Source organism: Lineus longissimus, chromosome 3 (genome assembly GCF_910592395.1).
Source record: "Lineus longissimus chromosome 3, tnLinLong1.2, whole genome shotgun sequence".
In the NCBI taxonomy this organism is placed as follows: domain Eukaryota; kingdom Metazoa; phylum Nemertea; class Pilidiophora; order Heteronemertea; family Lineidae; genus Lineus; species Lineus longissimus.
The window spans coordinates 21,551,933-21,577,929 of NC_088310.1; the positions used below are offsets into that span (position 1 = coordinate 21,551,933).

Genomic DNA, 25,997 nt, shown 5'->3' on the forward strand with positions numbered 1-25,997 from the left:
GATGAGATGTTCAGCATGTGGCAGATACATTGAATGGGTTATCACTTGTATGAATCCAAATCTATCAGATGACCACAATCGTTGTATTGTTTACATTGAATGAAATCACATTGAATGGTTACGATCATTAGTATGAATCCAGATTTCTCTCCAGATTTCTCTGTTGACTGTGCTTTAAGAGAGACTGGCATCAATCATGCCTATCAAGTAGTCAACTATCATGCCTAGTCTCTCTTAAAGCACAGTCAACAGAGACACCACTATACCCCCTCACACTCAGAAACCACAAACGCCCACCCCTTCCTACTACCTTAATACTTCTGGGTTGTTCCAGAGCATGCTGTTTAACCGATTCCATCCCCGACCCATCTTTAAACCACGCGAGGACTCCATTGAGAGGGCAGTCGAAACGTCTTCTGTCCGGTTTTACAGCTATAAATTGTTCTACATTTTGTCTGGAGATGGCGCTGCAGTAGTTGCCACTTCTTTTAGAAGTGGTTCTGAGTCGGAGTCTTGGGTCTGAGTAAAAAGTTTAAAATCCACTATTAAGTGTCAAATTTTATTCATAAAGATCATATTTTATTATTCATTAAATAAAAGAAAACGTTTTATGAGAGAAAGTGGCACCAATTCGGCCTGAGGATTTACAGTCTGAACTGGCGACGTAGGATTGTCAAAACCCTGAATCTCAGGATGCTGACATCCAAGATGGCGGCATCGCGTAGGTGATAGCATTTAGCATCTACCCAAGGAGGATACCGCGGTGACGTCACATCACGTGATCCCGACCCATATTAGTGATCGCTATGGCCAATCAGATTCAGTCTACTGACAGCACCAGTACTGAACACATCTCCACGTCTCACTGTCTGGTGCGCTTTTGTACACAAAAACACCAATAGACATGAAATATTGCAATACCTAGTATGGATTCTTCCTGTGTAAAATAAAATTTACAGAGCAGATTAACTTCCACGAATAAAAAAGACGTTTGGCGTGGCCAAAGTGCGGAAATAATGTCTCCGCTAAAATACACTACGAAATACACTAGGCAATGCACTACGCAATATACAGTAGAGATGCAGTTGAGTTTGTTATTGTTTTGACTTAGAAGCCCGCCCATATCATAATATATTCATGTATTCATGAAGTATGAACTCATTTCTGTCCCATACAACTCTAAGAACAGTCAATTTCTCCTTAAAACATCACCGAAACCGCGATATCCGCAGGAAGATTTCGTTCTAGTGTCCGAAAATGCATGATCTTACAGGCGCGCTAACTCGACAAATAGAGGGGATCTATGGGGATCTATGCGAGTTTTAGGTATTACAGGTCTCGAACTTGTAAAATCTGTAAACATGCCTCCAAATCCCATTATGATAATGAAGAAATTGCCCCATATCTGGGAGACTGTTTTGAAACCATCGCTAATTTTGGAAGATCGGTGCCCGGCTATTTGGTTTAAAAAACCCTATTTTTCCCCATCAAAACAGCACTTTTCATTATTCTAATGATAGATTATTGTCTGAAGACTTATTTCATAGCAGAAAAGTACTAATAACTCTGATTTGATGCGAAAAATCTAACTTTTTTGATGACTTGATTTTCCCTTGGCCGTGGATCGAGTTTGTTTACAATATGTAGCGCCATCTTGGAAAAGCCGTGACGTCACCGCGGTATCCTCCTTGGCATCTACCACAAAATTGGTGAACATCGGAACTTTTCTCATTTTGAAACCGGAAATTGTACTGCGCATGCGTAGCGCACCTTGCAGTATAAACTTCCGATACAAATTTTTGTTATTGTCGGCATAAATTTTCGTTACTTACTCTACTATTTGGAGTTGGAAAATAATTTGGACTATTTCATTTAAAAGCTTTGGTCAAGTAGAAAAGAAAGGTATGTCTATTTTGTTTTAGAAATTTACTGGATATTAAGGAAACACCCTAGAAACGGGTGCTTGTCTGGTTACCAGGAGAATCTTGGGTTGAAGAGACAAGACCACAATTGATTTTTTAAGCCTTTTAGCAGTTAAATTGTCAATGTTTGACCGCGACGCATCAAAGAACGCGTGGTGTTGTGAATCTGAAATTTAGATTATGTTATTCCGGACAGTCGGGCAAGTAAATGGTGAAAAATAAAATGGTGATTGACCACGGAAATTTTTTTTTAATCGACAAATTAGACAGACTTTGATATTTCCACTCTTTTCAGCCAACTGGCAGAAAAAACTCAAAACACGCCCCCTATTACCCAATTAGCAAAATTCGAAATTAATTTTTTCATCAAATAATTTCTTTATATCTGTAGACTTGCCACAACAAATATTTTTTCAATACCTCTCCAAATATGTACTTGAGAGTAAAAAACATGCACTCGTCTAATAGATAATACCTCTCCAAATATGTACTTGAGAGTAAAAAACATGCACTCGTCTAATAGATAGGCCTCGACCCTCCAACCTATGAATATTCATTAGTGGTCTTGTCTCTGAATATGATTTGTGCTGTGTATACTGTGTGTGCAAAATATGTGTCTGTACATGCAGTACTATACAGTGATATCATAGGTTAAACGAAGTTTGTTTGGGCTCTCGCGAGTTACGGTCACAGTAATTAAAATGTACGAAATAAGTGTTAATATTGGCTCATACCTTTGCTTCACATCTTCGCTCGATCGCGTACTTTGTCTTTAGTGGTCAGACATGTTCTAAATAATAAGTGAATATTGTTGATCGTTCATTATTCATAGACCCCGACAGTCAATTTCACACCAGTCGTCGGAGGAAACCACTGCTAGCCCCATTTAATACAGCAAATGCATTACAGGTATAGGCTAGGCTATCTCGAAAAAAGACCCAGTGAGTAAAGTGCCCTTGGCTACAAACTTAGCACACTTGTACTTTGCGAGATAGCCTATACCTGTAATGCATTTGCTGTAACCGAATGGGGCTAGCAGTGGCTTTCCTCCGCCTGGTGTGGAATAAACTATTGTCATTGAATGCCCATTCTACCTCGGCTCTGCCTCTGCTTTGTCTTTGTCGAACCTGTCTGTGCTATGGTTGTGGGGCCAAGAAAATTCTACTGAGTACATGTAGATGGTGTGCATTGCATTTAATTTTTGGTTGACAGATTCTTTCAATCTCATCAAACAAGAGGCATCACTACTTGTACAAGCTCTTGGTCTCAACACTCTTATGTTCTATTCGACTGTTGGGCCAAGTGGTCTGTTTGAGTCAATAAAAACCGTCTTAACTATAGAAATTGATTGAAAGTTTTTCACCAAATATTTTATGCGTATTTTCTCTCCACTCTTTAAAATCAATAAAAAGATAGTTTTATACAGCATGTAAACTAATCAGTTTTGGTTTATTGATGACCAGATCATGAATATTTGAGTATGGAACTAATCCTGTTCCTGAAGATAATCAATAAGTTGTGATATATTTGTTACAAAACATGAAATTAACCATTGTAAAACATGGATATGGATTATGAATTATACATGTACTTTGGTAGTCATTTTATAATTTGTCAACACTGAGTTCTGTCCGTCATTAATTGTAAAGACTAAAGAATCAAAGATAGATTTTTTAAAATCATTGATATTTTTTTGTATTTTTATTGTTATTCCAGATAGTTTTAATATAATGGAAATTAGAAATTAGGACAAAATATAGGTAGATGATCAACTCAACTGCAGCCAGTTTGATGTGTTCATAAAAGTGCGACATTTCCCTAAAGATGCCATCGTCAGTCATGTCATCTGATGCTGCATCTCGGACAACTGGTGGTGCTGAAGATGATGATTCCAGTGATAGCCAATACACGGACGAATCGGAAACAGACAATGATCATGAGTAAGCCAAGTGGATTTCTCTACCGGTGCTTCTTATGAAGCATAAAGCCATATTGTGATGGACTGCTCTTTCCTGGTAAAAGACAGAGTCATTCAGTTTGATCATTGACCCTATCCCTATTGCCAGAATAGAATTGTGGCATGCATCAAATGGTTACTCAGATGAAATGTAACACTGAAGAAAGTTTGGTGATTATTCTGTTTCATAATGATTGCCTTTGTTGTGACCACCAGTACCCCTATTTTCAGTCCTGAACATCCAAATATCATCTGGACAGGATACAACAAGAAAATTCCTGTTGTGCTTTTCAAGTCTGATGTTCTCATACACAGGAGAGCGGACATGCGCTCAATTGGAGGTAGGTCTCCACTCGTGCATTTCATTTGATAAAATGATTGTCTCTATTTCAAATGAAATGATATTTTCATAGAAAGTATCGAATGGAAACAAGTGTGACGTGTGAACCCATTTGTTTGCACCAGGGCAGCTACATGTATAGACAACCCTTTAAATCAAAAGTTAACATTTGTACTCCATGTACTCCTTTCAACAAAATCGATATGAAAAATGAATAATGTTTTTCATTTATTCAGAAATTTGTATGGAACTTGGAGACCTAATTCATTATCTCATTCAGGTAGCTTCACTCCTTTCGTGGTTGTAAAGACCTGTTTGTTCAGAAATCGTTGTGTGGTATGACCAGCCGTCTATTGACATTTCAGATCAGTATAAATTGAATAAAGTCTTTTACACCCCACCCCGCAGGGTTTTTTTGCCTTCAACAAGAATAGAATATAAATTCAATTACAAATCCGGTGTTATGGCTTACTTGATGTGTAGGCCTATGATAGTTAATACGCACTTTGAAATTATGTCCTTTAAATCATTATTATGCTTACTCGGTTAGTAATCAAAGAAAATGTTGATTGTAGGTTTGATTTGATGAAATAACAAACTGAAAGAAATTTTTCTAAATTTGCGTTTTGGGGAACGCAATTATTATTTCCAGAAATATATTCAACCACCTTTGCAATCAGGATGTCTCTGTCATAAAAAACAATTCAAATTTGTGTGTAAAATAAAGTGGTGTGCAAGTCAGCCTGGAAATGAAAAGTTTCAACTACTGCCATTGTCTGTGGCATGTTTAAAACAATAAGCAATAGGCAATATACAATTGGTTTTTTGGTTTTTCAGAAAAGTACCACCTCGCATATAAGATTGTAAAAACAGAGTGCAAGTTGATACGATCTGTTCTGGCTGGTCATGGATTTCATGAGGTAGGAATTTAAAAGTGAACGGGCCCTTCCACTGAGGATTATCTATTGAGTTATCTTATATTTATCAAGATCTGCATGTCTATGCATGGGCCTACATGTCCCTATCTAAATCAGATCATTCTAGTTGCCTGAAATGATATTTAGTCCTCTGCGAAGACGCAACATTTGCATGACACATTTCTGTACATTGTTACAGCCATCTCAATAAGAGGTTACATGTACATACACAAGTTCCTAAAATATCAGTCATGCAATTTGTGAAGCAAGATGCCATTGATTGATAAATTAAAATCCAGCTCCCACCCAAAATTAATTTGAATTGCTTATTTAGGATAAGGTAGCAAGAAAAGCAACCTATTTGACATGTTTGGTGATTCTATTACAGGCACACCCCAACAGCAATGACTTCAACTTGATGTGGACAGGATCACATCTCAAACCATATGTCCTCCGGAATTTGACTGAATTTCAGAAAGTTAACCACTTTCCAAGGTAAGGTATAACTGTCCATTCAGAATTTTGGTAGAAACTACAACTATTATTTTAGGAAGAAATTGTTTTTCTTTCATTCAGAGACAAAATTTGAAAGTGTATTCAGTAAGGATTTCAGTACTAATACAGAAGGTATATAGTTTAAGTTTAATCTACTTATGATTTCTAAACTGGCCTATCCTTGTTAGGAGTGTTGTTTATTGGCAAGAACTTGAAAAAAGGATGATGTGCAGAGTGCACAATATATATAGTATAGACAGTGTAGGAAGGCATGCTCCAGTCTTCATTGACTTTTTTTTCTTGTCCCTTTCAGATCTTATGAAATCACAAGGAAGGACAGATTGTTCAAGAATGTCCAACGATTACAACAAACCAAGGTGGGTACTGTGTACAGTATTATACAACAGTGGACTGGTGATGAAAGTATAATCACCTTTTTGGTACCATCATTAAAAAGTTCTCAAACCTTTAACCTCCCGGTCATTGGGAAGATGCCTTAGTTATCCACTAAGCCAGCGGGATTGGTAATGATGATCCGGACCATGCAGTATGAGGGGCTCTTACTCACACCATTCACTATCGACTAGATATCATGTAAAAAATCAACTAATAATTGTTTTGCAGGGATTTCGGCATTTTGACTTCATTCCTCAGAGCTTTGTGCTCCCTGGTGAATTCCAAGACTTTTGTAGTGAGTATCATCTTGGTACTGTATCATGAACTTTGTACTTCAGATATGTCAGTTTGGATGTTGTACTTTGATCAGTCGAATGCAATAATACCATTACTTAACTAGGGTCATGTAGAGGCTAAGATTTAATTGAAGAACGAATCATTGCAACTTTTCATGATACGGTGTCCCAATGAAATAAATTGGAAAATGAGTACTGCTCATTCTGTTCATGTCTTTACCAATGCCATAATGATTTGAACCTTTGAAAGACCTTTGGCTAGAACATGTAAAAGATGACACCCTGTAAGATTCTTTCACATTGTACTTCAGCTGCATTTCTAAAGGATAAAGGCCCATATATAGTAAAGCCCATTGCGTCGTCTCGTGGAAGAGGAATATTTCTTGTCAATCATGTAAGTCTTTATAAATAGTTCTGTAAATTGTGCCACAGTCTTCAAATTAATTCGGATTATAACATACACCTTGAGGTCATGAATAAGAATTTTGTGACGTGAACCATTGCTTCCATACCACTCTTTATGTCTGTTGTCTGTTTCAGCCAGAGCAAGTGCCACTCGATGAGCAAATCATTGTCTCTCGGTACCTCTCTAATCCACTTCTAGTTGACGGTAAGTCAAGTTCATTTTGTCTGAAAGAGTTCGATAATTTTTCCCTGGCCCAAGTTATTTGAATTTTCTGTTGAGTTCGAATGTTCTATTTTATTTTTGTCGTTACTTTCAGTGCTTAAAGTGAATGTTTCTTTTTCAGGTTTCAAATTTGACATACGTCTGTATGTAGCAGTGACCTCATACGACCCATTACTCATCTATCTATATGAGGAAGGGTTGACAAGGTATGTTTTGTGAGAAAAACAATTGGTAAGACAGTACTAAAGACCTGGCTCCCCTCACTATCACTTTAAGATATTTTAAAACCTCATTCACAGGGTGATCACCAAGTTTAGATAAGTCCAAAGGCAGTGACCCAATCTTTGTCACTAAGCCTGCCATGACTGCTCGTTGTTGAGCAGGATGATATTCAAAAGATTGGAAAATCAATTATAAACTGCTGGTCAGACTGAGAGAGTGGTGTACTGATGGTTCATTAATTTGTGGTAAAAGTACAGTGATTTATTTGTTTGTTTTCCAGATTTTCGACTGTGAAATATGACAAAGCAACCAAACACATACGAAACCAATGCATGCATCTGACAAACTACAGTGTGAATAAGAAGAATCAAGACTATGTGCAGTAAGTATGTTGTCTGAGGGTATAAGTTGAAACTACAAAATTGTGATTTGGGTAGGGCTCTTCACCTAAAGGGTTGGATAATGAACCAATCATGTTACGGTACAGCCACTGAACACAGAAGTATTCTGTCAAGTGAGTTTATAAAGTTTGTGTTTGTCAATCTATCATGATTCTATCAATCCATATTCAAATAATTTGTCTTGTTTCTGCAGGAATGATGATGCGGATGTGGAAGATTATGGGAATAAATGGTCCCTTGGTGCTCTTCTCAGGTATCTAAGGTCAGAAGGGAAAGACACTACAGGTATGTTGACATGTTTCATCACTGGGTATGATCTCATTTTGTTTTCCTACTATCTCACTCGTCTTTACTGGATAGTGATGTGTTGACTGTGCATTTGGTTAAATCAAGTTAAACATTAGAAATTCTGGATTTGAAGTGTGGCATGATTGACTCATTTTATGGTAGGAATGGGCAAAAAGAATATATATTTTGTTAGGTAGTGCTTTGTTTCCCCTTGACAGGTCTTATGCTCAGAATAGAAGATGTAGTGATCAAAACCATCATATCTGCTGAGATGCATGTTGCGACTGCCTGTAGGATGTTCATGCCATTTAAAGGAAACTGCTTTGGTGAGTGAGCTCTTTGATAAAAAAATTATGTGAAATTTATACAAGCTCTGAACCTAATGAGATTGTTGTATGATACTGGCAAGGCTATTTCTGACCCAAGTGCATTATGATCTTTCACTGACGGAACATAATAGTGAATGCATGCGGTATGGTATGTTACATTGCAACCTGTGACATGATATGATCTTTTTCAGAGGTCTATGGTTTTGATATCCTGATCGATGAAAACCTCCGTCCATGGATCCTAGAAGTCAACCTTTCTCCATCCTTAGCATGGTAAGTAAATCGTATTGGTTTTACTTGTCCTTCCAACTGAATGCATGGCATCGTTTGATGTACTTGGAACCAGAGATTAATGAAATGAAAAACACATATTAATATGATGCAAATGTGTATTGTCACAGAATTGAGGGTTCTTCCTTTTTTCTTGCAGTGATGCTCCACTTGATCTCAAGATAAAATCAAACATGGTGTCTGATCTCTTCAGTCTAGTTGGTAAGTTGTTTCTGCAGTCTAAATCAACTCATTGCATAATACGGTGTAACAGAAGCTGGCTGAGTGGCTCAGCCTGTGCATCCTTTCTGCCACCATATACCTTGTTCCCACTTGCTTGAGTTTTGATTCTTTCCTTGGATTGTATTAGAAAAAACTACAGTACATGTGCTTTGAATGAGCTGTAAAATGTGTAAAACCGGAGTTCAACCTGACTGGTGCCTATGCCAGGGCAAGCCAAAGACCCGATCCAAGTGGACAGTTTGTGATGGACTCCTCTCCCTGGCTGAAGCAGAGTCGCTCGACCTGTCAACCCAAATGGTGCCTAACCATTGTTGGGTGCATAAACACTCATCTTGCCTTGGACGAGAACTGTTCTTTGGGCCATTACTTCCTCAGTATTGTATGTGTCATTTATTTCAGGTTTCGTGTGTCATGATCCCATGATGAGACGTGTGCACCAGAGTAAACGAAATGTTGACGTTGCCTCAAAAACTGCCGCAAGAACATTGGTGAGTATTGGCACTTGATTGACCATGTTAATATACTTTTGTCAATTGACTGAAACCGAATGCACGGCCTCAGCAACATTTGGTTGGTACATGGCAACCTATTGCTTGGGTTAAATCTTGCTGACTGAAATATTGGTTCTGGTGGCTCGGTGACGTCAATTGCATGGCAGTTGTTGAGAAGTAATCAACAGGCCTGTGTTGCTTTCAGTATGCATTTGGGGTGTGGAGCCAGACTGATTCGACAGATTAACTGATCAAAATTACTGGTACTGAACCTGTTTGACTTGTTCTATTCCTATTTCAAGTACAATGCGATTGCAAGGGTAAAATCTGGGGTAACTATCAATTGGTGTAGGTTTGATGACAGCATGAAATTTACTTCTAATCAGTGAATTATTCAGCGACTTCATTCTGGTGACATTTTTCTGGTTTATTTCTTATTTGGTGTGTATGATTTATCATCTTTCTCTGTGTGGCGGCACTCAACTCTTGGTGGTTTGATGGTCTTGTTCAATTTAAATTTGTTAGGCTCAGACCATCAGTATCCTATCTTACCATTCTGTAGCATGTTTATGCATATCCCTAGTCATGAAATCTTTTTTTGGGATAAACTGCTGTTTATGCAACTCATGCCTAATTTGAAATAACTCAAATCTTATCATGAACAGAAACAGAGACCAGGTTCCACCGATCGAAAGGTTTGTTTCAAGATGTGTTTTAAGTTGCCGATAACTTAAGAAGTTGTGAAAAAATTTTACTCAATTTTTGGTTGTTCTCCACAATGATCAGTTTCTATCCCCACGTACTGGTAGCCATGACAACATGACAATTGTTTGCAAGTTGACTGTTAGGCCACTGCTTTCCGATCACGACTGTGATGTTGTTGTGTTGTCATGGCTCTTTCACATGGTGCGGTGATAGGAAGTGACAACTCGTGACATGATGAAGATAGGCTTCTATATCCGAGGCCACCCGACTCTTTAAAACAGCTGAAGACTCTGTTTTTCATAATCTTGCATTTACACGCTTTGGTAAGGAAGGGATGATCTGTGAATATAGGTGTTTTTCACAGCTTTATTGTAAGACGAATAAAGTTGTAAAAAATTTATTGGTTTGTACATGTCAATTTGGGTGAACATGAGTTGCTATTGCTTGCGCGTACATGCACATTGTAATATAGTACATGTACATTGTATATTGAAGAATAAGGACCTAAAGCTGGCTGAATTAAAGTTCACCACATAACTTTAACTTTTCATGTGAAGAGAATACACCATGCCAAGTACGACCCCTAGCCCAGGGTCTGATCAACTTCTGGTGACCTGTGGACCCTACTGAATAAATTGGTTTAAAATAAGATTTTTGGACTCGATTCAACCAGATCATGAATCATGACTTGAAATCCATGCATGTAACAACACTGCTTGCAGCATCTTATTAGATATGGTTTGATATAAAATGTAGCAAAGCCAAAGCTGTCACCTTTGTTCATAACATCTCTGATAATGTACTAGAGTTAGGTCTCCTTCTGTTCACTGATCTTAGAGTACTGTCTTCCTTGCATTCCTTGCCTTATCTCTGTCGATGAACTTCTGTGCCGTATAACTTTAACTCTACCAATAAATATCTTAATACAGATGGAGTTTCTGTGCAACATACCAACCAACGGTACAAGGCCAATGTTTTACTTCTGACCTCAGCACTGGCAAGGCACAAGAAAAGTTTCAAATACCATGTACATGTACATGTGATAGCTCATATTTTGTTCATTGCCATAATGTCCGGCTTGTTTGCATTGGTAAATTAACAACAAGATCTGCCACTTTTGTAGTTTTCAGTCCACTAATGTATTGTGTCTTGCTTTACAGCGCCAGCGACCCAATTCGGCAAGTTCTGTCAGTAGTATTGGGCCCCGACCCAGTAATCGAACTGCGTCAGGGTTAACAAGTGAGGAAATTCGAATTGTTAGGAGAGCCAAAGAGGAAGCAAAGCGTCGTGGAGGCTGGGTCAGAGTCTTCCCTTCACCAGATTCATGGGACCTCTATGGGTAAGGTGTTAGACAACAATTATCTGTGATGCTGCCTGATACCTGATGCAATAAGTCTGAAGAACTTTGTATCATGTACGTAGAAAAGGGATCTTTCTGTTTCTTGGGTTCTCATGTCTGACCTTAACTACGTCACTTGAAGATTAACAATGTGAGGTGAGAGGCCCAGAGTTCCAGCCACTACCATTTGGGTCCCAGGCATTTAATCACTCTTTTATTTCATTTTTCCAGGCCTTTCTTACAAAGTGGTTCCTCACATAATCTCATGCTTCACCAGAGACTTTTTCCAGAAAGGTAAGCTGTGTAGCAGAATTGCTATGATGTTGGTTGAGAAGTATAACTTCTAATTTGAGATGACCTGAACTACAGAGATCAGATCAATGCTGGACTTTTGAGTAGGCAATTTGGAGCAGTTGTTTCGTGTTTTGTCTTATATATTTAGTTTTCATACATGCATCAGCTGCAAGTTATTTTCCAGATGATTTCTACAATCTGTCAAACTTATTACGTTTGTGGCATAATTGTTGCTTCCAAATCAAGTCTTTCTTCCTCTAATTTGAGTGAATTAGGCAGTATCTTGAAACAGTCCTTCTTTATAACAACACTTAGATAAGTATGGTACCTCAAACATATTGAGTGTGACAGTTTCATGTATCACGCTATTAACATATTGTTATGTAAGAACCATGCTTATAGTCGGCTTTATCCTCCACTCCACTTCTTAGGAACTCCCAGCCAACGCGACCAGGCACTAGTACATTGATGAAATCAAAGTAAGTCAGCTTTGGTATTTTCCTCATGCATTATGGTTATACAGGAATACCAGAGAGGTTCACAGTTTGATCTCAGAACAAGAACGAGATCAGTGCAACTTTGTCTTTCTTACTTATGCTTCACACCTTCCCAGCCTAATTTACCGTAAATGTGTTTAATTATTAATTATAGCACTATAACTTAGCAACTCGTGATATATTGATATATATTGTGTGTAACTGGAACAAATTGATCTACTGTTGGTCAATTATATTTGTAATGTACTGTGTGCTTGTTTGCAGGTCCCTCCATATCCACTCCACCCCACATCCACAACTGATGCTTGCTCAGGTACAGTATAGCTTATGTCCTTCCTGCAACCATTTTATCTGATGCCATACAGAGTTTAACCAATACTTAATTGTAACTAACCGGTACAAGTGAACATAAGGACCCAAATACTGTGGACAAAATCCATAATGACCCAGTAAGCTATAAGTCTTGAATTTGATGCCTAGAGTGTAAAACCAGGATGCTTCCTTTTTAAGGAATGTCAATTACATTTCTTGTATTGACCAACAGTGTGCATGATAATAAATCGGCAATATATGTGAAATTGTAAGGTTAATAGGTATACAGGTCTGACTATTTAAATACTACTCCGTCATACGTAGACTGTTCCTATTTAACAGGCCACGAGATGCAATCTCACAGGCTCCCACTCCCTCATATGCCCATATGCTTCGGTGAAGGTAGGCTTTCCTTTTCACATTTCCATGGCAACATGTGCAAACCACTCTACAGTGTTCCCAGTACTTCCTGTTAACCTTTAAAATCAAAGCAGCTAAGTTTACTGCCAGATTGAATGTTTTTGAGTTGATCTTGATGAAAGTAAAATTTTGATATGTTCTTCAAGAATTTGAAATTTTAATGTTAATTTTTGCAAGAAACAAAACTGGGAGCACTGCAAATTGTCTTGTCATTATGAATGTTCTGTCCTACAGTAAAGCATGCTTGAATATCATATCCCTTCAAAATTACACTTAAACATATCTGCCTTTCATCTTCACTTACTAGTATTAGCATTTGAGGCCCGGCAAAAAGATCACAAATTGAAAAAGTGACCGTAAATTTGGTTACTCGTACGGCATGTAAATTTTGCTAAAAAGGACCAATAGCATTATTACCAAGCTGTCAGCTGCCTAGTCACCTTTCACTCTACAATAGTAGTTCCCATCAATACATGCATGTAGCACATGAAATGAAAACAATTGTATTTGCTGTGGGTGATGTCTTAGCTTTTTATTATCACGGCTCATTGAATGCTAAAAAAGGGGTGGGGGGAAATGCTTCACAACTTTTCTAAAGGATGAACTAATCAAGTAAACACACTTGTCAAAGATGATCGTGGAAAAATGCTTGTCTTATTGCATAGCCTTCATGTACATGTAGGTTATGTTCACTATGTAACGATAATCATAGCACTGCTGGCAAAATCAGGCGATTACTATTGTGAAAAGAGTAAACAACACAACTATATCTGAGTGTCCTCATTCCAGGGTAACACTGACTTCACCACACGTGCATTGAAAAGAACCGTCCTGTACGAGAGAAAGCTGAGTTCATCATTGAGCAACAAGAAGAAAAGGAAGAAGCAGCACCCGCGGCCTCATACGGGACCATTGGCTGAGGGTAAGATTGGTTTCTTGACACAACAATGCAATGTTTCTAACAGTTCATAAGGAAGAAAGTGATTGGGACTTCTGGCGAAACTCTGGTCATGTTCGTCAGTGGAGAAGGCACTGGAAACCTCTTTATCTTCACAATCATAAATTTCTGCGAGAAGAAAGACTTTCTAAATGAGAAATCCATAATATTGAACCATTTCTCATCATTTTTCAGGGATATATCGAGGTAGCCTAGTCAAAGCTGAAGTGGTTGAGGTCGAAGTCTCATCTCAGACAGATCTATCTATCATGTCCAGAGAGGAGATGAACGAACAGAGACCAACAGCTAAAGAAGAAACTAAGATCATACAGCTCGAGACGAGTGAAGAGCTGAAACAGAGCCGGGTCGTCAAGGGGAAGGAGAATGTAGAGCCTATGATGGATGAGGGGAAGCCGCCAGTGTATAAACCGCCTTCGAGTGTGGGTGTGAAGCCTGCTCCGGTTTCAAGACTGTCCAGATCGGCTATAACTCTCCCTGAGGAGAAGTTCAATATTGTGGAGATACTGGAAGGTGGTGGAACTATGAGGTAATTGGACCCAGTAGTTTACATTGGAATAAGAGCCTTATTGTTTTATGGACAGTCATTTTGATCTGATTGTCGATGATGATAATTCTAAGAGATGGAACTAATATGGCAAAAGGAATCAGAATCCACAACTAAGTAGTAGAAGAAAATTTTTTTAGACCGGCCGAGGTCACATTTGACTTGAGGGTGGGCACTTAACCAGTGATGTCTTGCCATGAAGAATGACCTTCTTTGTTAGAAGTTTCTTTTGCAATTTCAGCAAAGTGCAGGCAAGGACAGCATTTGCTACATATCTGACACGGGTAAAGCATAGATTGATCTCAGAGAATGGAACCCATGAGGCTGGTGAATCAGAGGAGGCCAATGAACAAATGGTACGTATCTAGGAGTTGTCTAATCCTTCTCCTTCTGTCTCCTGGAGCATTCTCTGAGTTGACTATTGTGACTAGTACCCATTATGGAAGAAAACAGCATTTTTTGTCCTTTGTTTGAATCTGTGTTGACATGTGCTATCTTGGAGAAAAAAATTGTAACAGATTTAGTCCTTAGTCAGCATGGTACTTTGCTTGCGACCTGTAACACATTGATGCGTGCCTGTAATTTCATCTATGATTATGAATTTGGATTAGAGCAAGAAATTTGATAGTTTTCTTTGACACTTTCTTTATCTGTCAAGTGTGATGTCATCTACTGAACATATTTTTAGATGATAAGCTCTTTATTTTTCAACAGAAAATATTTATTCATTATGGAAAGCCTGGTTCAATATTAAGAAAGGTACTTTTGATACTGACTGTCTCTTAATACTCTGATAATTTTTCTCTCAATATTGATAACAATCAAAACAATTTCAGAATTCTCTTGATTTCTTCTGGTCTTTTTCTCTTCTAATCAATTTTTTTCTGCTGCAAGTGTCTAACATAGGGCTCTTAACTGAAGTTATTTATTGAAATGCTGCTAATGTGGTACTTACACAATTTCTAAGTTGTGTGAAGGAACTTTTACCGGTAGTAATGAAATTTTCCTTGGTCACAACATGCTATTAAAGACAGAGGTTGCCGGGCCAGTTATTTTATCATAACATTTTAACCTTTCATTGTGTTGAAGAAACTGTTACGGTCAGCCTCACCGGAGCTCTTTAAAAAGTCGTGGAGACCTGCACTATATGTATGTTATCTTGTACAATGGATTATCTGGGGTGTGCATGATTGAATTGGCTAGGTCTGACCTGTCTATCTGAAGGTGAAAGTGGTGGATATGCTAAAATTTCACTTTGTTAGTGAGGAGCGTTGCATTCAGAAGCATGTTCTTGGCTTGGTTACATGTAGATTTGGTCATATTGGACGGTACCTTCCACTCACTTTCACCTTTGGACTGGACTGGCTTTAGAAAGTATGCTTATCATGGTGTAAGGCCTGAACACTGTAATCTAAAGAAACTAGTTTAATCAAGGATGAGAGTCTGTTGTGACCAATCCTCTGTTCTGTTATTGAAATTTGTTTTATTTTCAAACGAGTAGTTGCTTTTTTCCCTATTTTCACAGAACCGCACTAGAGACATAGTAAGTAGGAATGAGTCGCACATCACTGTTTGGTTGTGTGTCGTGTTCTGTTTCTCATTCATTCCCAACCTGTATAGATTGCTCCCTGGCTGGGTGGACAAGGCTAGAGGGTGGTTCAAATTGGCATGCCATCTTTGACTTGAATGAAGCATGGGGATTTGCTATTATAGAAATGCCTCAAGAAATCAAATATGAAAATCCCTGTAGGAAATCCAACACACCACCATTCAGCCTCCTGAGGTTTCTTGAAACCCAGTAGTTGTCATTAGGCAGCTTTCCCAACTATTCTGAATGATGAAACATGAAGTATGATATCTGTACGTGTATGAAAGTCCATAATGTCATCGACTACGTCCTGTATGAATTCTATACGGACGCAGTAGACCACTTATTCCTTCTTCGTACTTCGCTAGTAGAGTAATCAGAGAAAACGCTATTGCCGATAAAATGAAAGTGCATAATCTTTTGTGCTCTGTTCTGCGTCATTCATAATGGTTGTGGAAAGTGTCTGATAACTGTTTCCGTTATTTTAAAATTGGGTTTGTTATTTGAGTTGACTACATATAGAAGCCTTTCCTGAGATAGTGTTGTGGTCAAGACATTCTTTGCTGTGTGATGCTGACTGAATCTGTGGCTGCCTCCTTTCATTGCAATGTTTTTGCAACAAAAAATCTCTCTTTGTGATTGAAACTAAAAGATACATTGGCATTGGTAATCCTACATTTTACTCTCCATCATTGCTTTGTGTCTGCAACTACTGTTGGAAATTCCCAGGTTTTCCCGCATAGGATTATCCTCTATGGCACTGTGACTTTGCATCTGCTCCCTCCCTTCCAAAAGCAGTCATGGTGGATTTGCATCGCATCAGTCCGCTTTACCAGTAACCCTTTTAGGGCTGAAATTTTTTCATTTGTTGTAACTTCACTGGTCATGAAGCAATTGCCGCTCTGAAATTTTAGCCTATGCCTTGTCCTACCCTCCAGTCTAGTTAACGTTATTGAAGAGATACCATGAAACACGCAGTCAGTTATCCATGTGTCAAATGATTGATTATCAGGTTAACTGTCAGAATCATTATCAACCTTGCTGTGAATTTATAAAGTGTGTTAGTCTCACCATGATTATCTATTTCACCAATCAAATGTTTTCTTTGTCTCCTAATGAGCACTACTATGTAAGGTTTGAGCACAGAGTCATATCTTTATCCTGGGAAAAAATTCATACGAGAGTGCATGGCCTGAAAATCGTAGATTCAAAGTACAGTAGAACTTCCCTTAGCGGACACCTCTCAATTAAGGACAACCTCTCTATTAGGACACTAGTTTTGGTCCAAAATTGGTTGTTTCCATTCAACCTGACCTCTCTAATCAGGACACCTCTCTATTAAGGACAGCACTTGTCGGTCCCGAGGGTGTCCCTTATAGAGAGGTTCTACTGTAACTGTTTAAAATAACCACCATGGTTCCCAATTGATTGACAGTACATTGGGAATCCCAATTTGTGGCCCATAACCTGTATGGTAATTTGATTGGCTACCATGTCCACATCCTTGAGTGATCCCTCCTGCATTGTTTTTAGAACAGGGGTTGTAAGATTCTAGTCCTGAATTGTTGTTTATAGATATTTACTTTGTTGCTGTACCCTGGCATAAATAGAGTTTTAGAGGTTGGTGGGAAAGACGCAGATCTAGTCCAAAGTGAAAAAAAGTGTGAAAATGTGTTCAACTTCGCTATTACATTCATGTACATGTATGTCTTTTTAATCTACTTTTAATAGAATAGATTAAATTAAAAAGTAGGGAAATTCATCATCTAGAAGTAAACATGTCATACACTAGATTAGAGTACGGTTATTTAGTGTTTTGTAAGAGTAGGCTAATATCTGCATGCATGGTGTTTTACAGCAAGTTTGATATGAATACATCAAACTTATCTGCCACCTTGAAAACCATAACGTACTTTCATTGAACAATGCAATAGCACAAAGCAAATTTAATTCGATAACATTTTTGTACCAATCTTGGTGCTCTACTTCACTTTACTATTCAGATAGTGCCAAAGATTCAATTCAAAAAATGAATCCTTCTCTCATAGGTGGCTACCCAGTGATTGACCTTGGTAATTATTTATGGCCTTAATACAAATGTGCGGTTCTCTCTTGTAGGATTTGGTGCTACGTTTCCTCAAGAGAGCTGCAGGCAATCTCCAGCAGCCATTCCGAGTTATTGTTCCAAGTCGGCGGTTGCCAATAACGGACAGAAGACGGATCTTGGCCAAGCAGTTGGGAGACTTTGTGCACATCTATGGCAAGGTATGGAGCTCAGAGCTTTCAATTGGAAACAAAATTAAACTTTGAAATGTTTGCGAAGTTAAAATATAGCCATGTCTTAATGCATTAATATTGGAGTTAATATTTTTGCAAGTTTTGACTTTTTTCTGTCATATCAAGGTTTGGCTTTGTTTTCAGGAGACCGAGCAACTGCGTCAGAGGAGACAGTTGGAGAGACGCCAGTGGAGACGACCGAGTGCCGGTAGTGCCACCAGCAATGCACCAACTGAGAATGCTATGGATGATGACAAATTTAACAGATTTGTTACAACTGCAAAGTGAGCTATATTCTCTTTTAAAAGAAACTCAAATATCTTCAAAGAGATCTATCCAAGTTTCAGGAAGAGCATGTTGAAGTTTGTGAAAACTACAGAAGAATAGGGACTGATTCCTGAATATGGAGATGTCCAGATTACACGGGTGAGATTGTATAGATTTTACATAGTCTTGACAGAAATCACTGTATCTCATAGAGAAGATGCCCTGTGATTGAGAGAGGTGTCCACTATGAAGGGAGATGCAGCTGTATGTGGACCAGTTATAATTATTTAGAGGCAAAGGTCCATAAGAATCAAGAGGGTGATAATATTGTATATTAAAACATCAATATTTTATGCTATCATTCTTCTACTTCTAGTGAGAGTGAATTGGAAGAGGTACTTACAACATATACCAAGCTTAACAAGTCTGCAAGCATATTCCTTGGTGGGAACAGAAGTGGCATGGTAGAGGTACCAGTTCATCGAATACCGCACACCCCCAACAACTCGGAAACATCGCTAGTGAAACGCAAAGAGGGTTTTGAAAACAGGGAAGAAGCTGAGAGTAACTCTGCACAAGGTAAAATGCACTTCAATAGAATGCGATATTTTGGGAAATTTTACTCATAAATTGTAAAAACCCTCTGTCTATCTTCTCAGTTTACGATCTATCATTAAATACTATCTATTAGTCTTATATTCCCTTTATCATCTTGATACAAATCACTCTTTTTCCTGATGTACTGGTCTGAAAAATACAATCGGGCAAAAGCTCAAAATATTGCTGAAATTATAGGCTGTTGATAAAGCTTGTAGAGCATTTATAGAAGGTGTGAAAAGTAGAATTGGTTTTGGCTGGGCATTTCAATTTTTCTAGAACCGTACAGAAAATTTCACTCTTCAGCCTTCAGGCAGGCGAGACATGACCATATTTCTTAGTGGTCAATGCATATGGTTCTTTGTAGATTTGTCCCTGATCTAGATTACTGTCCAACCTTCAGTTTATTAGGTGTAAGTAATAATCCTCACCTGCCAAAGGTTAAAGCCCAATTCATACTTTGGTTATTGTACACTGATGTGATATTCATACACCGTCTTGGAGAAAAGTCTGAGTGAAACTGTATACTATCCATACAACTGAGATTGAAAACACTCAATACTATGATCTGTTGAATGGTGTACAGGAGTGTTCCTCCATGCTTCAGAATTCCTATTTGTTGCTTACCTGACATTAATCAAAGTATGAATGGGCCTTTCTGCATGCTCGCTTTCATTAACTGTCTATCGTGCACACTCCGACATTTGCTTGCATTGCAATTCAGGAACGCCTGTGCCCCCAGAGAAGAGAGATGGCGAGACCAAGATGCAGCCAAGCAAATATTATGCGCACAACAATCCCATGTCTTCATACTCTGGTGCTGTTGCAATCTACAGTACAAAACTGAAGCCAAATGTGAAGCAACGTCCTGTGTCTGCTAGCACTGTGCGATCAGGTTGGTTTGCCCTGCACTCTTCTCACATCTGCAATAACTTTACCTTGAATTTCCTGTACATATCTTGAGGGAGGTGGTGCTTAACAAAACATCATCATTTCCCATTGGCTGTAGTAAACCAAAGTCAGTTTGCATAACATTATCAAATTGATAGTGAAAAGGTTGGGTATTTGGATTTTGATGTTCTTAATACCAAGTGATGCAGACATTTACATGAATCTTCTTTAGTGCCGACTACCCTAGACTTTGATTTCATGATTCCTTTTTGGGCACTTATGAATTTAGGCAATGTCCTGCATCAGGGTATCCTGTTGCCTTCAGCTTTGTCCTTTTGTGAGAAAGTTTTGGCAATATGAAACTTTTGTAAAACTTGTGTAAAATCCCCATAGGTCGAAATTCTGCCAAGGAACGGCATGTATTTGCCAGGCGGTCAGACAGTAAGTTTTCAATTCCATCTTGAGCATGCAGTCATTTCCCACTTCATTATTTATCCTCATTTACCATTATATCACCCTGAATTGGCTACATCAGGGATTTGAGTCATACATGTATCATGGAGAATTTGAAGTCGGAGGTTTACGGGAATGGTTTATATTTATGGAACTATTAAGGCATGCTGTATGGCTACAAGTCTTAAAGGGGTCACCAGTCCTGCTTAGCCTCATTCGATAGGATTTCTAGGTTCGTGGGGGGAAATGGTAGTACATGTACATGTAGAAGCAGTGTTTTTATGAATGAATACAATTTAGTTAGAGTTTGCCTTCCTAGTTCAATATGTGTTGGTAGATGAGTATGACTCAGCAGTTTACAATGTGCCTTGCTTGTTTTCTGTGACAATTATTCTCAAAGAAATGTATTCTGTTGCACACAGTGCATTGTGAATAAAGCTGATATAATATCAGTCTGACCAATAGATGTCAATGGGTTCGAGTTGATTGAAATGGTGATGATACTATTTAACACTTCAATACTTCGAACTGGATGTGGTGAACATATACATGCTGAAAAGTAAAGCCTAAGCCTTGCAGATGTTGATGCATTCTGAAGACTAATACTAATACTGACTAGCTAACTGGGGATGTGTCTATTTCTTTTTAAATCAAAATTATCAAATACAAGGTCCTGAGACACATATGAGATATCTTGCATGGATTGAGGTATATTTTAAGTCCTGTCTCATGATAATCAGGTGATGCTGTAACACATCGTATTTGGAAACAGAATGTCTTGTTGCGTTTGGGATATTTGGTTAAGCTATCTTGGTGAAAGCAACTCAATTACAATGGCCTCTTACCTCTCAGTAGTTTCATCCACCTCATTATCATAATATCAATTTCACTCCTTCACTGACTTCATCACTCATGCCTCATCACTTCCAAACTTATGTCTCTTTCACCTATTTGTTCTAGCTTCCTCACGTGTCATGGCTAACCGGCCCATGTCAGCAGTCAACCATGCTGGAACTTCTATCAGCAGAGTCGATGCGAATGGTAGGCTCACTTTATTTGGGATTTGTTAGATGATGTTTATTTTGTTGGTCACATGGAGATGGACCTTCTGGTATGTGGAAGGGCTGAAATGCAATTGTTCATACCATTTAAATTTTTATCTTTTCATTTGAATGGAGGTTTGTAGTGTATTTTGAAGGATAACTTATTCTGCTAATGGTAGGTTAATATGTAGCAATAGAGCTAATGACGGAAATATTACAAACATTATTATCAATTGACGTCATGAAGCTAGAATTTCTCCTCACACTACTGTTTCATTTTTTTAGGGGAAGTGCTTGATGAGCAATATGTGGAGGAGATGAATGATGCTCTTACAAGACTACAAGTAAGGCAACAAAAACGACAATATGCGGCTCACAAGTCAACGAACGTCCTATCAAATATGCAACCACCTCCGAAGCATGCACCATTTCAACGATCAAATACCACTGCAGGAGATTTTACAATGACGAATAGTAACAAAACTGCTGAGAAGGAAAGAGAGATAGAAGTGGAACACCTGGAAGAAGCCAGACCACCTAAAACTGCTGACGGGTCTCAGTCAACCCCAAATATCAACTTCCATTTGAACAATTTAGGTGCACAGAAAATCCGTCCTCAATCTCAACAGAACCAACAAGTGACCCGTTACTTTGATGAGATGCCGCTTTATGATAGTGAAGCTGTAAATATCTATAATCACTCCACTGGTGGGATTTCTTCTAATCGATATGCCGCAACTAATGGTAGCGCCATACCGACTGGATTGTTGCAGCAGCAGCAGGCCCTCAAACAGCAGCGGATGTACGAACAAAGTAAAGCTCTGCTGGAACAGAGTAAGGCAAAGCACCAGGCTATGGTGGCTCAGGCTCATGCTGCCCGTCAGACTGACCCGAACTCAGGATACACACCCAAACCACCTCCAGCTCCTTCAGGACACAGGAAACCTATTAATGCAAGTCGAACTGTTAGGTAAGTAGAGGGAGTTCTTCTTTTGACTCAATCAGTTGAGTGGTTTTTGATATTCGGCTTCTTCAGTGGAAGTTAAAGGCAGTACAGAGACAGTGATTTGGAGGTTCCTACTGAGATACATGTATCTGTTTTGTGATTAGCAATTAGTTCCAAAATTGAGTTCAAGTTCAATCAGCCACTACAAAAAGGCTGCGCAAGATAATCATGCATAGCTTCTCTCATTGCTTAATCCTGAGGTACAGCATGTCTTCAAATTGTGTTAAACATTTTGGTCTTGTTTCAGAGTTTCAACGAATGAGGAGAATGGACAAAGTAATGGTTCATATGGAAGCCTCCAGTATGGCACATCCAGATCTACGACAGTCATTGGGCGAGAATCATCAGGTATGTAGATTCAGCTTAGAACCATCACAGATACATGCACTGAAGGCAGCTGACTAAAGGGTATCTGAACCTTGTAGAAACTTGAGTAACAGCATCGGAATAGCACTTCTTTTCATCAACTCTACTCAAAATGAGAAAATAAAAGGACCCTGAAACTCAGAAGCAGATTTCAGTTAGTATATTGCCACTATTGTCTCTCTGTCTTCTCCACCCCAAAGAATGCGAACACTGAAGATCGTATGAATACACTGTGTTTTCTTTAAAGTTACAATTTCTTTGTTCTATTTTCAGGGTGGTGAGTCCAGGCTCATGTGTTTCATACTGATCTAATTGTTCTCAATCAAATAAACAATTGACCTTATTGTTTACTCCTACGAATCAGTCCTTCATGCATTGGGAGTGTGCAAGGTAGCAGAACGAAGGATAATGAATGATGCAGTCCGTTGCAGAGTGTACATGTAATGTTGTTGATCAGTAGGTCAAGATTCTTGCAAATTGAATAGGATTATGGTAACTGTAGACATGAAGAAACTATGATAGCCTAGCTGTGATAATTTCTATAAGGTAGAGAATGATGTGCTTGTGACTGTCCATGCACAAGATGAGAAATTGTATTGATTTGTTTTTGGAGAAGAAAGACAAATTATTGCCAGCTGTCACTATGTACATATCTACATAAAATTGTAGTTCTGAGGTACATCCAGAAATGCGACTAAACATTCTGTACAGGCCTTCTTAAACTATACATAGAGACAGATATCAATAACTTGGCCTTCTCCAATTAACATGAGAGGCTGTGAACTCCTCAGGTGTGAATTATAAGTTTATACATCCGAACATATGAACATAAGAGGGGAGTGACTATTTGTTGATTTGATATCTCTTCATCATGTTGGTTGTTCAAGCAGAGAGCCATTTAAAAGCTAAGTTATGATATGTACACTGCAGGAAGACTACAGTAGTAACTCTTGTTTTTTTCTCAGCAAGTCATACACGTCATAAATCTTGACATTCCTGTTGTCAAGAATGAGTAAAGACAAAATGAATAAAGAGGAGGATTTGTTTAGTCTTGTTATTATTAAGTAATTTATTCCCATGTATATTTATTTTTGCAAAGGTTTGCTGAAATATCCTCCCTGCTGGTTTCAGGGAACCAATAAAGTATCCTACTCCTTTGGGGGTTATGAATCAGGATCATGACAGAAGTTTTTTTACCGGTACTTAGTTGTGCATGCTCAAGAATGATTAAGCAAAATCTAGTGTGGGCATGTTATTACCCCGGATACCAAATCGGGAAGTTTTCTTCCAACTTCTGTTATTGTGGGGCTGATTCATAGTCATTTATGAAGGAGTTACAATTAATTTCTTGCAAGATATTTGCCACAACGAATTTAACAAATACTAGCATGATGATTATTGATAAATGGAATGATTATAATCGAGCAAGGTCAACATATTAACTAACACAAATTCCAATGAACAATGCATTTTGAGAGATGTGGAACAAATGAGCAGCATTTTCTGAAAGATTTTCATGTATTGACACTAACACACATTCCAATGCACTAGATAGAGCAGTGCTTTCTGTAGGATTTTCATGATGAAACTACAGTTAGTAGATGAAACTTACAGGCCAGTAGCCTAGCCCAGTAAATTCAACCTGATGAGAACACTGGTGTGCAGTGCAAACTTCTGAATTTTGTACCTGTTTATTTTATTGAGATAGTTTTAAAATGTTAGGAAGAAAGGACTGTTTCAAAGAACTTTTTATCCACCAGGTAATTGTAAGTTTAGTTTTCAACATTTCTTTGTCCAGCTTTTACCAATGATGAGCACATGTAATTTGTATTGCACTAAATGAAATGACATTAACACTGTACAAGTATAAACTGTAGTTGTTGATTCTGTTCAAATGTTGATCTGTTCACCAATTATGCATGCGCATGTACATCTTTCTATCCGGTCATCTCAGGGTAAGACCAATGACTTCCGACTGGATTGTACCAACAGGCCAGTAGACAGACACTGACTTCATTCATTGGCTTAGTCTGATTGGACTGTGGGAACTGGCAGTCTACTTGAATGAACTGGTTGGCTAAGTTAGACTGGGCTTTACATTATGCCAAGTCAGACTGGCTGTACGGAATCGCCAATGCCCACAGGACTGCACGGTTACGGCCCATTTCGCCTACTCCCGTTTCGCCTACAAAATGTGGTCATTTCGCCTACAACAAAATTGGGAGGATAAGGAAATACCTAGATCATCACTCAGTAGTAAGGCTTGTGCACGCATTGGTTGTCTCCCGACTTGACACTAACAATGCCATACTCTATGGTCTACCGGATAAGACCCTGGCTCCTCTGCAATGTGTGCTTGGTCCATCACGTTCAAGGCGCTGAAAATCAGAAGAACTAAGTCCAGATATGGTGACCGCAGCTTCTCATACTGTGACCCATACCAGTGGAACAAACTTCCTTTTTCCATCAGAGCTCTGCCAGAAACATCATTTAAGAGGCAACTCAAAACCACCTTGTTTGATGACTATGTCTTCAGTATTTGTCAACAGGCAAGAAGTTTTGTAGTGCTTGAAAGCTGAATGTAGGACAACACCATATTTTTGGTTCAGACCTCATCTTTATTACAAAATTAATCACATCATTCAAAATCTATATATTCCATGATTGATGATGTACTAAAGGTGTTGTTACAATGCATAGACCAGACTAGTTCTCATATGCGGTTTTGAGTGAAATAATCCACGAAGTTAGCTATACCCTTTAGTGCGCCACAGCAACCAGAGATCATCCACAAATTAGGCTCTTGGGGATTACATCTGGACTGAAAAATTCTGTTTTCTATCAGCACAAATATAAAACACATGCGGTTGCAAATGATAGTGAGAGTGTCCACAATTGGCATTCAACTGTCCCGATTATGTCGGGTGACTTTAGCAGACAACTGCCCCAAGACATCCCTTTTTGCAAAATGTGCCTATTCCCCCAACCAACTCAGCAGCACAAAGTCATTGGAGGTCATTGTCAAAATCACAGCCACACAGATTTTCCCCTTCACAACAATGCTATGAAGTCTTCTCTCTTTTTAAGTTATCAATTGGCTCATATCCATCCTTCTCCATCTTTGTCTTAAACCTTAAATATTCTCTTCTTCTGTCAAAATATTTCACCTAAAAGGGAAAACGTGTGTGTGATAAAAGGAATCATGCAAGAATATATTCAGCAACATGGGAGTATATCAGGTTCAT

General features: G+C 38.5%; 1 protein-coding gene across 8 annotated transcripts; it reads left to right on the forward strand.

Annotated features, from left to right (window-relative positions):
* Positions 1-1,770: 1,770 nt before the first annotated feature.
* LOC135484223 (tubulin polyglutamylase TTLL5-like) lies at positions 1,771-24,705 on the forward strand. 8 transcript variants are annotated; one of them, XM_064765493.1, is made up of 34 exons: positions 1,771-1,902; positions 3,639-3,862; positions 4,111-4,220; positions 5,057-5,139; positions 5,525-5,631; positions 5,945-6,008; positions 6,256-6,322; positions 6,635-6,717; positions 6,864-6,933; positions 7,073-7,157; positions 7,454-7,555; positions 7,768-7,859; positions 8,081-8,188; positions 8,383-8,464; positions 8,622-8,683; positions 9,104-9,192; positions 9,498-9,527; positions 11,061-11,239; positions 11,471-11,533; positions 11,965-12,012; positions 12,295-12,343; positions 12,685-12,744; positions 13,552-13,684; positions 13,895-14,246; positions 14,506-14,620; positions 15,790-15,807; positions 17,971-18,117; positions 18,274-18,413; positions 18,773-18,975; positions 19,718-19,888; positions 21,298-21,378; positions 21,666-22,350; positions 22,634-22,734; positions 23,026-24,705. In XM_064765493.1, the coding sequence occupies exons 2-34, from the start codon at positions 3,747-3,749 to the stop codon at positions 23,031-23,033; spliced, it is 3,903 nt and encodes a 1,300-aa protein (XP_064621563.1). In that variant the 5' UTR covers positions 1,771-1,902; positions 3,639-3,746; the 3' UTR covers positions 23,034-24,705. The 8 variants fall into 8 exon arrangements, with proteins under 8 accessions (XP_064621563.1, XP_064621562.1, XP_064621570.1 ...); XM_064765492.1 differs by lacking the exon at positions 9,498-9,527 and adding an exon at positions 9,861-9,890; XM_064765500.1 differs by lacking the exons at positions 9,498-9,527; positions 19,718-19,888 and adding an exon at positions 9,861-9,890.
* The last annotated feature ends 1,292 nt before the right edge of the window (positions 24,706-25,997 follow it).